The following is a 15,130-nucleotide window of genomic DNA, read 5'->3' on the forward strand; positions in this document are numbered from 1 at the left end:
ATTAATAAAATTCCCGGCATCAATATTGATGTAAGCGACCATATGGAAACAATCACGTTGTAAAGGTTGTTGAAATGGCAGTGAATGATGGTAAGTTTTATTTGAAGTTTTGAGGAAAAATAACATTTTTTATGTAACTCGAGCAGAAAATCAATAAAAAGAAGTATTTTGGCCTAAACGATACGAGCCAGAATTGAATGACACCGGTGAAATAACTAGTGGAATAATGATAGTGGTTTGTTTTATCCTACCATAGTTAGAATAATCTAACTGTGTCTCGGGACAAGCCCTCACCACAGTTAGAATACGTCCCATATACTTGCAATGTAGCAAATCGGAGTGGATCCACTCCGAAATGATTTTGAAGAATACAAAAGGAGTTGTACTGAAAATAACTACCAAATCAATCAGGTTGGGCACACCCCACCAAATGGTCATTTATCCCCCGTTTGGTGGACAATCTCCCATATCGGAGACGAATTTTACTGACCAAATGGTGGACTTCTTTATTCTATTCCAAATTTTATTAAAATAAAGTAAAAGCGCATTTACTTAGACATTGGGGAATTTTAGTGAACATATTCGTCGCACAATTAACATAGTTCGGTCGATTTCCCATGTGCAATTTCTCCATAACTTCCTAAAAACGATACCCATAGTTGTCCGTAACAGCCGAACTTCTTGATCACTCAATCAAAAAAAAAATTGATTGTGTCTAGTAGGATAAAAATTCTATTTTATCCAGTGGTTGAACTCTTGATAAGTTAAGTTTCAATTGCTTTTTGGATCTTCGTCAATATTTATTTCCATAAAATCCCGTTACACGTTGAATTTCCGATTTTTTTCACTCTAAACACCGATAAATATCTATATTTTATTCCACATGGTTTAAAATTATGCGCCATTCCACGCCATTCTATGGAATTGAACACAACCATTTTTCTCTCCCAAATGGTCAGTAAAATTCGTCTCCGATATGGGAGATTGTCCACCGAACGGGGGATAAATGACCATTTGGTGGGGTGTGCCCAACCTGTTAATCATAACAAACCTTTTTGAGATTGTATATGCCTTTTAACCTAAAAAATAATCCATATATATACGAAAATTCAACTCATTTTCTCAACGATTTTTCCTCGCTTCAAATTTAACGCCATGTTGACATTCGGAACTCTCTGGATTGTTCATAGAAAATGCACAGAGTTCGAGTTATCGCCCGTGTTTATTTTGCTACATTGCGAATACACGGAATGAATTCTATCGTTAAACCGACTCCGCAGGACAATATCATTTTAACGATAGAACGTTCTATCTAATCCTACCACAGAGGCTAGAGGTTCACAAACTATCTTCGTTATACAAAAATTTTAGAATATTTTCACCACGTCAGGGGTACAAAGACCAATCCCTATTGTTTGTTTAAATTAAACGCAAATTAAGTTATGCTTTTTAAGAGAACGTCAGAGGGAAATTAAAGGTATTCAAGCAAAACATATTGTGCATATGTTTGATAAAGTTACAGATATAAAAATTTCAATATTCCGACAGCAATTTGGTCCATAGTGGTTTCAAGATGGTGTATCATTAGCTGCAATGAATATCAGACACCTCGGCCCAACGACACCTCGGCCCATTGACATTTCGGCCCAATGACATCTCAGCTCAGACAGGTCGGCCCAATAATTAAGACAGGTCGGCCCATGCATAAGACACCTTGGCCCAAGCAAAATTTTACTATGAAATTATATCCCGATATATATTTCCAATTTTTGGAGTTGAATTAAATATTTGATTGAAAAAAGTACATGAACATGATGAATAAACCATCAAGATTTAAAAAAAAAAGAAGACCTTCCACGAACACATTGATGATATTGAAGGAATGAGAAGACAATGCTAGTAATTAAGGTGCTAATTGATAAACAAACAGAATGCTGCGGCGCATCCTTTGGAGGGTCAAGTGTGTGTTATATTGATGACAACAGGGGGATAATTACAAGCAGGCTTAAATGGGAGACAGTAATTAAATACATTTAGATCCAATGAATATATGTTCTCATTTATTTCTTAAGAAAAACACTTCCATTCATAAAATTTATTATCGTCGCTTATAACTAGTTCGAGTCCGGGTTTTTTTCCAGGCTACTTGTATCAAAGCAAGTGTGTGTGCTTTTCAAAAAAAGAAACATACAATTAAGTACAGACCAATAATGCAATTTATTTTACGTGTTTAAAATATATATCTTGATACGATAATTTATCTAGACACATAGATCTATATAAATTTCTTTTTTTAGGGGGGGAGGGGAGGTTAATACAAGAGTAACGGTCGCTATCATGATATTGCAGAAGAAACAACATTTTCCACAAGAAATAGATGTAAAATGAAAGACTGTAGATATGTTAATTTTTCTCCATCATAAAATTTTGCTTGGGCCGAGGTGTCTTTTATATGGGTTGACGTGTCAACAATCTTGGGCCGACCTGTCAGGGTCGAGATGTCAAGCGTGACGGGCCGAGGGGTCCATGGGTCGAGATGTCTGTCTACCGCTGCAATAATGTAGCCCTCTCCTATTTTTTTTTTATCTGATGTTTTCAGGAGAGGGTTACAATTCCACAGGATCTCGGTAATGGTGCAAATATATTTTTTGAATATGGACAACTGCAAGCAAAATTAAATTGCTTTCACATCCAACTTCCTTCCAGTAAGATTGATTCTTTACTCATTACCAACAACCTAGCCCTGTATATGCTAAAAAAGGTAAAATAAATCTGCGTCATGAGTGCATGTTACCAATCGTCTTCCTCAGCTCCCATGAGAGTTCTCGCATGATGTACTGAGACTTGCTTTTGAAATTTAGAAAGGCTTAATAAAGTAAATATAGGTGTCCTTTGGAGGGTCAAGTGTGTGTTATATTGATGACAACAGGGGGATAATTACAAGCAGGCTTAAATGGGAGACAGTAATTAAATACATTTAGATCCAATGAATATATGTTCTCATTTATTTCTTAAGAAAAACACTTCCATTCATAAAATTTATTATCGTCGCTTATAACTAGTTCGAGTCCGGGTTTTTTTCCAGGCTACTTGTATCAAAGCAAGTGTGTGTGCTTTTCAAAAAAAGAAACATACAATTAAGTACAGACCAATAATGCAATTTATTTTACGTGTTTAAAATATATATCTTGATACGATAATTTATCTAGACACATAGATCTATATAAATTTCTTTTTTTAGGGGGGGAGGGGAGGTTAATACAAGAGTAACGGTCGCTATCATGATATTGCAGAAGAAACAACATTTTCCACAAGAAATAGATGTAAAATGAAAGACTGTAGATATGTTAATTTTTCTCCATCATAAAATTTTGCTTGGGCCGAGGTGTCTTTTATATGGGTTGACGTGTCAACAATCTTGGGCCGACCTGTCAGGGTCGAGATGTCAAGCGTGACGGGCCGAGGGGTCCATGGGTCGAGATGTCTGTCTACCGCTGCAATAATGTAGCCCTCTCCTATTTTTTTTTTATCTGATGTTTTCAGGAGAGGGTTACAATTCCACAGGATCTCGGTAATGGTGCAAATATATTTTTTGAATATGGACAACTGCAAGCAAAATTAAATTGCTTTCACATCCAACTTCCTTCCAGTAAGATTGATTCTTTACTCATTACCAACAACCTAGCCCTGTATATGCTAAAAAAGGTAAAATAAATCTGCGTCATGAGTGCATGTTACCAATCGTCTTCCTCAGCTCCCATGAGAGTTCTCGCATGATGTACTGAGACTTGCTTTTGAAATTTAGAAAGGCTTAATAAAGTAAATATAGGTGTCGATAAATACTTGTGTTGTGTGGTATCACTAAACATCGATGAATAAAAGCATTCCATATGAAATATTTTTCACAAACAGTGATATTTATGCTTTAAATAAGTGAATTCCTAAATAGATCAGCTCCTAGATCTCAAATTCTCATTGGCTGTCCCAAAATAAAATCCATCAAAGTCAGTAAACATGTCATTAGTCATTTACTGATGATTTGAGTCAAAATCAGTGCAGGAGTGTATCACTCCCGCACTTGCTCCATTTCGTAGATCCTAAGGAGTTGAACGCCCTCTCAAAAAAAAAAAAAAATGTAGAGGGCTACATTATTGCAGCTATTGTATTGTGTGTTTTTCTATGTCTGTCTAAATACACAGATCATAATAAAAATTGAAAATCACTGAAATGAGAAGGTTATTAAATTAAAATCATATTTCAATGTACATAAACTAAATACAAGTGTCGACAGTCACCATTTTGGATTCCAGAGGGTGTCTCGGTTCACACTTGACTTTAATCAAGATCTAGCTTTGAAAATGGTTGAATAACTCCTTCTATCATCTGCAGATAAGCACATGCCATATAAAACATGCAGTGAACCAAAATGTCCTTGATTCCTAGCACTGATCTCGAAAGCAGTGGAAGTGATGATTTGTAACTATTTAATAAACTGTAGAGGTGTCTTGAAATTGCACAGAAAGTCAAGAGAGAATTAGTTTGGCACTGTTCTTGTTCCTGTTCTTGTCAGTCCAGTTCCTCTGAAACCCTTCAATAGAATTTCATGAAACTTAAAAATTAGTAACTTAAGTAAGAACATACTGTGTAGATTAGCTGCAAGTCTGAAAAAATGGATGGAGAGCTACAGTGCCACCCATTGAAAAAAGAGTATATTTACTGCACACAAAAAAGTTTTTGTTTGTTGATTTATTTCTCTGTATATATATGCTGTCATCTCAAAATATTACTTACCATGTGTTTCTAGCATATATTCATATACTACTTCCACAACAAAACATTCCCCAAAACCATTTTAATAACCATCCTGGGACTGAAATTGAGACCATTAAAAATTTCACATATTTATACTGCTACTTTGGGTGGCAAGACAATTCTGTCCAGGCACTTCATGGATGACTTGTACAGACAGTTTGTTGTTGAAGTAGGAAAAGAATATGTTCTAGGAATACATGGTATTTTGAGTTATACAGAGAAATAAATAAAGAAACAGGACACTTTTTTATGCACAATAAATATATACTTTTTTCAGTGGGTGGCTTTGTAGCTCTCTGGTTGTTCATCCCAATTTTTTTCTGACCATTGAGCTACAGATTTGCAGATATGTGTAGATGTGCATATATTTACAGGACATAAGTTGTTTAGATGTGCATAGTTGCAGGAAACTGATTCATTTTTTTTCTGGGAGTTTTGCCCCTTTTAAACTTAGAAAGTTTGACCAAAATTAAATATGTACCAATAAAACAGTTTGTCAGTTCAACTTCTTTGAAACTGCGTAATTAACAGAATTTCATGTTACTTTGTAGTTAATGTGGAAATATTGTGTAGGTGTGCACATTCATAGGAAATTCTAATTTCATTTATTTCTGAAAGTTATGTCCCTTTTAAGCATTGAAGATGGTTACATATTATTATATGCAACTTGTGTGTGAAACTGGTTTAGTACATATGCATCATGATTTTATTGACAAAGAGAAGCTTTTTTTTCATTTGATGATGCACCTTCAGATATTACAGACAGATTTGATGTGACAAACATAAATTTGTAAAAAGGAAAGGGGGAGGGGGGGTTAAATAGTCATTATATTTAATGCATAGCATTGCCATTCATTATGTGTAGCAATGTGGGAGCATTGGGTATGTGAACTTGCTCACTTTTTCTTTCATGAAAATGGTTGCCTGTCTGTGTCACAGCTTTAACAGTCCTGATTATATTTATAGACGAAATAATCAAGAGGAGACTGCTGTATGAGGGAGATGGAGGAAATGATGACAAGCGAATTAATAGCCTCCTTAAGACTTTCATTCGATGGTGCAACTCATCAGAATCTCCAGAGGAAAAGTAAGCTATAATAAAAAATCATATGACCAGGTACAGGATAATTTGTTCTACCATTGGATAATATGTTCCCAGCACAGGATAATAATTCCTCACCATAAGATAATGTTTTCCCACCGTAGGAACAAACCATAGGATGATATGACCATTAGATAATATGACCCCAAGATAGGATAACAGGTTTCCATCAAAGTATGATATATTGTACCCACCATTCGACAATAATGTCCCCAACACAGGCATTTGTTTCCCCCCATAGAATAGAAATGATTATACATGTACAAGGTATCTAACTGCAAATTTATAACATGGTATTAGAAGCTTTCAAGAATTGAAGTCATTTTTGCTGTTTACTACTATTCTTTTCTATAGTAATTTTTCTACAAGATCATTTATGGGCCATGCTTACCTTTATTGTTTTCTGTCTGCATAAATGCTGACTTGAAAACTCATTTTACACAACCAGTCACTCTGTCCTTGTCTTCGGCAGAATGAAAAAAACGTGTCGAAAAAATCCATCTCTGTGTTAACATATTTGAAATAGATAAATAAAATTTCTTAAACATGTTCAACAAGTATATCATGAAACTACAGCTTCATCATTTGACCAGTTGACAGGGGATGCTTACTTCTCCTAAGCACCTGATCTTCTGGAGGCTCATGTTTTTGCCCTGTTCATGATTCATTTTGTTTACTGAATTTATGAGATGATCGATCACTGTTCGTTATCCTCTGTTCATTACTATAATAATCTACAATATTTTACTGATGTAATTTTAGACACAGCTTGCTTAGCCAATCAAAATCCAAATACATATTCTACCGGAGACTAGAACATAGCTTTTAATGGTGTGAAACAAGTTTTCCAGTCAGTGAGACAGTAATATTTAAACACTGTTTATACAGGCAGAAAAAAACAAGGCAAGCTAGTCATAATAATTTTGCAGATATAAGTACATGTACTGTAAAAGAGGATGTTAATAATCTCAATACTCAATACTTGGGAGCGTAGTATTCCATTTAATTTAGAGTTGCATAGTTTGTATGTTAATTATACTATGGGGTAAACTTTTTAAAGAATCAAATATATGTGGATTTGAGTAAAGGGTAATATTATCATAGGAAAGTATGATTTTAAAATAGGATATATGACATTGTCATGATAGTTTGATATGGCCTCAACATCATAAACATCAGAAAATATGTCCACAGCATAGGAAAATATGCACCACCATAGGATAATATGTTCCCAACATAGGATATGTCCCCTCCATAGGATAACATGTTCCCACAATAGGATAATATATCCCTACCATCATGGCCATAGGATTTAATATTTTTTATTCATCTTTATTACTTTTGATGATTTCTTTGAACAAATTGTGAATTATGCTGTGGTTTTTAAATGAAGAATAAATGTAGAATAATATTGAACTTATTTGAACCCCCTTCCTCTCCATTGATGAAGCCTTTGAGGGAATATACAGGCATTTGTCTGTCTGACTGTCATTTTATCCACAGACATAATTTTAAACTAATAGTTTTGCTTTGGGTGCTATATCTGACCTATAGTGTATGTACGAATGATTCAGATTAAGCATATCACTTAAATTTTCAAAATTGTGAATCCAGTGATGGTCGAGTGCTTAATTACATGCACTGAATGCAGACCTGTATTTCCTTCATTAGTGATACTGGTAAAGAATAGTTTTTATATCATTATGTATATGTGTGTTCTTGGAAGAATGATGATGTTAGTCTCATTAATCATGTTAATAAAGCTAAAAGTAATTACTATTTAATAAGTAGTAGAATGAATAATTTCACACCTTTACCTTGCCATCGTCAGAAGAGTTTCCTTGATTAATTACAAAGTGAGGTCAAACGACAATCAAAACATTAATTCACTAATCTTTTTATGTTAAAAAAGAAAAAGTTATATATTTATTATTTTACTCAAATGATAAAAGCTAAAGAATAATTAGATTATTCTTTGTTGTTGTAGCTCTTTGGGGTTTGAAAGAATGATGGCAACCCTGACTCAGTGTGAACACACAATGGAGAAGTCTTTACTGGTGTACAACATGAACACAAGGGAACAGGAAAACTACAACCAGCTAAATCAGCAAATAGGTCACTACAACAATAATATATACAACCAGCTAAATCAGCAAATAGGTCACTACAACAATAATATTTACAACCAGCTAAATTCATAAATAGGTCACTACAACAATAATATATACAACCAGCTAAATCAACAAATAGGTCACTACAACAATAATATATACAACCAGCTTAATCAATAAATAGGTCACTACAACAATAATATATACAACCAGCTTAATCAGCAAATAGGTCACTACAACAATAATATTTACAACCAGCTAAATCAGCAAATAGGTCACTACAACAATAATATATACATCCAGCTGAATCAGCAAATAGGTCACTACAACAATAATATATACAACCAGCTAAATCAGCAAATAGGTCACTACAACAATAATATATACATCCAGCTAAATCAGCAAATAGGTCGATACAACAATAATATATACAACCAGCTAAATCAGCAAATAGGTCACTAAAACAATAATATATACAACCAGCTGAATCAGCAAATAGGTCACTACAACAATAATATATACAACCAGCTAAATCAGCAAATAGGTCACTACAACAATAATATATACAACCAGCTAAATCAGCAAATAGGTCACTACAACAATAATATATACAACCAGCTTAATCAATAAATAGGTCAATACAACAATAATATATACAACCAGCTAAACCAGCAAATAGGTCACTACAACAATAATATATACAACCAGCTTAATCAATAAATAGGTCAATACAACAATAATATATACAACCAGCTAAATCAGCAAATAGGTCACTACAACAATAATATATACAACCAGCTAAATCAGCAAATAGGTCACTACAACAATAATATATACAACCAGCTAAACCAGCAAATAGGTCACTACAACAATAATATATACAACCAGCTTAATCAATAAATAGGTCACTACAACAATAATATATACAACCAGCTAAATCAGCAAATAGGTCACTACAACAATAATATATACAACCAGCTAAACCAGCAAATAGGTTAACTACAACAATAATATATACATCCAGATAAATCAGCAAATAGGTCACTACAACAATAATATTTACAACCAGCTAAACCAGCAAATAGGTTAACTACAACAATAATATATACAACCAGCTAAACCAGCAAATAGGTTAACTACAACAATAATATATACAACCAGCTAAACCAGCAAATAGGTTAACTACAACAATAATGTATACAACCAGCTAAATCAGCAAATAGGTCACTACAACAATAATATTTACAACCAGCTGAATCAGCAAATAGGTCACTACAACAATAATATTTACAACCAGCTAAATTCATAAATAGGTCACTACAACAATAATGTATACAACCAGCTGAATCAGCAAATAGGTCACTACAACAATAATATTTACAACCAGCTAAATTCATAAATAGGTCACTACAACAATAATGTATACAACCAGCTGAATCAATAAATAGGTCACTACAACAACAATATTTACAACCAGCTGAATCAGCAAATAGGTCACTACAAAATAATATGTAGGTAACTATAGAAAACACAGCAAGTACATGTACGTGTAAATGCAGTCGAATAGGTAACAGCTTGCAGATATACTGAAATGGTATCCACAGCATACATGTGTAGGGAAATTCACAGGAAACAAAATTGAAGATCTTAAGTTTTGATATTTTTAAATCTCTTGGAAGAAGGATGAATTTGACTTTCCTACTTTGTTTTTTACAGAGGCAAAGATAGAGGAAGCCAAAGAAAAGATTTCAGAATGTAAAAATGAATTATCACAGGCCAAACGCATCCGTAAAAATCGACAAGGTATGGCAATTCTCAGTTAAAAATATGCATTATTGTACCCCTGCAATGAAGCTGTGGAGGTATAATACTGGAAAACACCGTGTCCATTTCTCTATCTAGCTGTCTGTCTGTATAGCAGTAGATGCAAGGTTAAAGTCATAGCATATACATATGTAGATCAATTTCCAGCTTATCTCAAGGGATATCCAAATCAAATGTGCAATATTGTGCATATGTGGATACTTTATGAGATGCATGCTTTGAATGCACCTGCAGAGCTCTTCAGGGAGGGGGGATAACTGTTGTGTCAAAATGTTACTTGTTTGTCTCTTAAGATTAAAATCTGTTATATGTACATGTAGAGCCTTGTTCAGGGTGTGTAATCTTGAAAATCAAGTTTGAATTTCATTTTATGGCATACCAGCTAGATGTGGATAAAATTAAATACACAATTATAATTGTACAGTCATGTACTTGAAATTTATGTTAACATAATTCTTTCTGTATGGTTCAAAGGAAGAAATGTTGTTGCTTTTATTAGAGAAAAACAAACTATTATAAAACAAACCCAACTGTACCCATTCTCCCAGATTATTTGAAGTTAAACCAGTAGAGCTTCAGTCTCATCGGAGACTTTCAGGGTGTCATAATAATTATGACTAATCTATTTTTAGAGTATGATGCTTTGGCTAGAGTGATACAGCAACACCCAGATAGACAAGATACAATGAAGTAAGTTTTAATGTTAATGCTTTTTTATTAAGTGCATCAAAATTATTAGGGAAATTAGGGATAAGCAGCTATAATAATTACTTGAAGGGTCTTGTCAGAGAAAATAAATTATCATTAAAGTTTTTAGCTCACTTAAGCCAAAGGTTGCTCAAGTGAGCTTTTCTGGACCAAATTCAACCAAACTTGCCACAAACCATCCTTGGTGAAAGGGATTCAAGTTTGTTCAAATGAAGGGCCACATCCTTTTTGAAGGGAAGCTAATTAAGAAATAGTGAACATTTGGAAAGGTCATTTAAAAATCTTCTCAAGAACCACTGGGCCAGAAAAGATTAAGATTCCTGACATACTGTAGATTCAAGTTTGTTCAAGTTTGTTCAAATCATGGCTTCTGGGGATATGGTGGGGTATCAATGGGGATCAAAGTTTTACATGGAAATATACTGGAAAAATGTTGCAAAATCCTCTTCTTAAGAACAGCAGGGTCGTTAAGTGATATTAATATGCAAATATCATCAGGTAATGCAGGTTCAAGTTTGTCATGATGGCCATGTTTAGTGATACTATTATTTGCAAGCATCTTTAGGTAGTGCAGATTTAAATTTGTTCAAATCATTGTGCTCAAGGGTAGGACGGGGCCACATTGGGGATCAAACTTTTCCGTTTGAATATATAGGGGGAAAAAATTAAAAATCTTCCTTTTAAGAAAGGCAAGGCCATGATTAGTCATATTAATATGCAATTATCCTCAGGTAGTGCAGATTCAGAGTTCAACTTTGGTCCCTGTAAGTAAGGTGGGGCCACATTAGGGGATCAGATTTTTATTTGTGTGTGCAATGAAAATGAAAAGAATCTTTTGAGGAGGGGACAACCCAATGGAATTTCTTGATAAGCAATAAAAAGTTCATCAGATGATATATTCAAGGGGGCACAACTATAAGTTAGCTTAGTTTTCTATTATTCAGTATATTGTGGCAAAATTATTGAGTGGGTAAACTGTTAATTAGCTTAGTTTTCTATTGTAAAATATATACTTGCAAAACTATGGTGGGGGGTTAAATTTGCAGGTGTATAGTTTCACATTTTTAGCTCGCCTGAGCCAAAGGCTCAAGGGACCTTTTCTGATCAAAATTTGTCAGATGTCTGTTGTTGTTGTTGTCGTTAAGTTTTCACAATTTCATCTTCTTCTCCAGAACCACTGGGCCAATTTCAACCAAACTTGGCACAGAGTATTCTTGGGTAAAGGGGATTCAAGTTTTTTCAAATGAAGGGCCACGTCCTCTTCCAAGGGGAGATAATTACAAAATAGTGAAAATTAATGGCATCTTTTAAAATCTTCTTCTCAAGAACCAATGGGCCAGGAAAGATGAAACTCATGTGGAATCATCATTAGGTAGTATAGATTCAAATTATTCAAATCCTGACCCCCGGGGATAGGGTGGTGCCACAATGGACGATCAAAGTTTTACATAGGAATATATAGGAAAAATCTTTTAAAAAAATCTTCTTCTCAAGAACAGCAAAGCCATGATTGGTCATATTTATATGGAAGCATTCTCAGGTAGTGTACATTCAAGGTTGTTCAAATCATGACCCCCAGGAGAAGGGTGGGGCCACAATGTACGATCAAAGTTTTACATAAGAGTATATAGGAAAAATCTTTAAAAATCTTCTCAAGAACAGCAAAGCTGTAATTGGTCATATTTATATGAAAGCAACCTCAGGTGGTGTAGATTCAAGTTTGTTCAAATCATGACCCCCAGGGTAGGGTGGGGCCACAATGAAAGTTCAAACTTGTAGGAAAAAAGCCACAGTTAGTCAAAGAAATATGTAAGCATCCTTAGTTAGTGTAGATTCAATTTTGTTCAAATCATGACCCCCCTCCCCCTCCCCCTGTTTTAGGGATAGGTCGGGACCACTTACGCATTTAAGCTTTTCAATACTGAACTGATTTTTGCTTTTTTCCTAGCAACAGTGCTCAGGTGAGTGATGTGGCCCATGGGCCTCTTGTTTTCTTTGGTTCATAAAGTGAGTGTTTGTTTCAATACATGAAAAATAACATTGTCTTCAATTTGTATGTATTTTTCTTTTAATATAAATTATTCACTGTTTCTTCAATTTGCGATAATATCAGCATCACAAATATAGCCAAATTAAAAACTGCAAAATACCCTCCCCCTAAACAGAATAAGAACTAGCTAGTGGCTTACTTTAAAAAAAAACTTTTAGGCTTCTAGACACTGAAGTACATGTAATATAAATTTGATTGACACTGGCATTGTTGTTCTGTAGGCAGCTACAAGGATTAGACAAAGACGTGTCAAGTCTGGAGGAGCAGAAAAAGTCTCTAGAACAAAAGGTAAGCTTCAGTGACTCTATGATACAGCAGAAAACATCTCTAGATCAAAAGGTAAGCTTGCATAACTCTACAATACAGCAGAAAACATCTCTAGAACAAATGGTAAGCTTCAGTGACTCTACAATACAGCAGAAAACATCTCTTACAAAAGATAAGCTTGCATAATTAACGACATTAAAATTTCTCTTTTGTATGAGGGTATTGTTTTATAGTATCATCTCAAAGTTACATGTACCTGTGAATGGGATATTAGGACCACAACAACAGTTGATTGTTGGAATATATGTCTGATAAAAATGGTCTAACAAGTTTTATAACTACATTTGCAATCACCCTTGTATAAGATTAAGCCTGACTTTAAATCATGATAGACTTGGACTTGGCATGGAGTCCAAAGTTTTAAATATATCTTTTTGAGTTGGATCATGCAAGATCTAATTTGTGGGATCAAGAGAGAGAAAGAGCCTCTTGTACACTTTAACTTCTTGAAAGCAGACTTTTGTACTTGCAAATTTTTGTACATTGATTACATTAAACTTGAACAATTAAATTTTTCAGCTTGATTTAAGAAGGAAGCAGTTCCATGTTCTGATTGCTGCTATTCATGAGTTAGAGAACATACTGGATGGTGAGATTTGTAACTTGTTTCTTTATACTGTATTGTCCCATTCATTTCCTTTTGTGTAGTTAGAAGGGTCCTTTCCATTTATCAACACTATCATAAGAGATGATCAGTACCTTTTTCTGATTGATATAGTCACTACACAGATAGAGGATGCATAAAGGACCCCTCCCCCTCCCCCCCCCCCCCCACCACCACCACCACCACACACACACACACACACACACACACATTGTTTTCTAGGGAAAGACAAAGATCTTTTTTCTCAAAATAAAAATTGAAACTCTCCTTATTCAATGAGATCTGTCTCTTTCTATTCATTGATTGGATATCTTTGAGATAATCCTCTTCCCATGTCACCCACTTCCCTCACACTGACAAATGCCTACTGGCCAGCCAATCACAGCAATTAATTGTCTTGTCTTTTCTTTTGAAATCAACAAAATTTTTGTGTACTTTAGAGGCCAATGAGTTATTGTCATAATGTTTTCTCTTTGAATTTTCAGAGGATGAAAATAAAGAAGAGGGTGCTGAAAAAATGGATACAAACTGAGGGACTGGTTGTATTCACAAAAATCCGGCAATATTTATTGTTAAAGAAAAGCTACCTTTAAGGTGCATAGAGGGTAACACCTAGAACCCCTGGTACACAAGTTCACTGTGTACCAAGTATTAACTTCTCAAAATTGATCTCAAGTTTGAGATTGTGATGATTCATGATGATTGTGTCCATGAATCCACAGATTAAGCTACAGTTTGTTTTATAGACAAGCATATGTATTTTCATGTATTGTGAAATGTTTTATTAATAAATGTCAAATGCTGTTTAATAGTGGTCAGTAAAATTAAAAATCTGAAGACTTATACATGTATCTGAGTCTTGTTTAATTTGATCACACTGTTATGTAATATAATTGTTAATTCCCCACTCCTTTGAGTGCCCTCGATTGATGAATAAATAATATACATATGTCACATCTGAACTTGTACTAAAACTATTTAACTTTTGAAGTACATGGCAAAGCACCTTCAAGTTGTCAATTATCCCACAACTGCATACATGTATACCACTGAACATTCATGATATCCATATAATAAATGCCTGAATAATAATTTTATATAAATCTGATTCCAAAATTCGATTAACAGGAATTTTCATCATCACATAGTGTTTATTTTATTTCTTGGTAATCTTGTTTTTGAAGGATCCACAGAAGCATACTGTGGTTTCATCACTGTTCGTGGAACACCAATTTACGTGGATTTCGTTGTTGAGTTGATCCACGAAATCAGCTGTTCATCAAAGTTTGATGTCTCCATTTTGATTTATGATAAACCTGCTCAAGTTTAAAAAGCCTATTTCAACTTTCCCTTACTGCTGTACAAGTACATGTATCATAAAATTACACTCACCTTTCCTTGAATAAATATATACATAGAGGTGGAGCTAATATTGTGAGAGAGGGACTAGAGTAACAATGCCATTTACATAGAAAGCTGTTATTGTTTCTCTGTCATATATATAGAGGATATTCAATGTTTTGTAGATGAATATGGAATTTATTTCACGAGTGGGACAGGATTTTTTGATATTTTCACGAGTGCGAAGCACG

The 15,130-nt window shown here is 34.3% G+C and overlaps 1 protein-coding gene across 1 annotated transcript; it reads left to right on the forward strand.

Annotated features, from left to right (window-relative positions):
- Positions 1-49: 49 nt before the first annotated feature.
- Positions 50-14,381, forward strand: LOC133187851 (THO complex subunit 7 homolog). Its single transcript, XM_061323247.1, has 8 exons — positions 50-90; positions 5,779-5,899; positions 7,902-8,029; positions 9,742-9,828; positions 10,482-10,539; positions 12,829-12,895; positions 13,454-13,523; positions 14,024-14,381. The coding sequence occupies exons 1-8, from the start codon at positions 75-77 to the stop codon at positions 14,068-14,070; spliced, it is 594 nt and encodes a 197-aa protein (XP_061179231.1). The 5' UTR covers positions 50-74; the 3' UTR covers positions 14,071-14,381.
- Positions 14,382-15,130: the final 749 nt, after the last annotated feature.

This window comes from Saccostrea echinata, unplaced genomic scaffold (assembly GCF_033153115.1).
Source record: "Saccostrea echinata isolate AGI-Se365-2 ecotype Australia unplaced genomic scaffold, CSIRO_AGI_Sech_v1 ptg000015l, whole genome shotgun sequence".
Taxonomy (NCBI): domain Eukaryota; kingdom Metazoa; phylum Mollusca; class Bivalvia; order Ostreida; family Ostreidae; genus Saccostrea; species Saccostrea echinata.

What these genes read in the sequence shown, in the direction of transcription:
- LOC133187851 (XM_061323247.1), top strand. An exon ending in TCAGAATCTCCAGAGGAAAA is followed by an intron (nt 5,900 to 7,901) that starts GTAAGCTATAAT and finishes TTGTTGTTGTAG; the next exon opens with CTCTTTGGGGTTTGAAAGAA. An exon ending in CCAGCTAAATCAGCAAATAG is followed by an intron (nt 8,030 to 9,741) that starts GTCACTACAACA and finishes TGTTTTTTACAG; the next exon opens with AGGCAAAGATAGAGGAAGCC.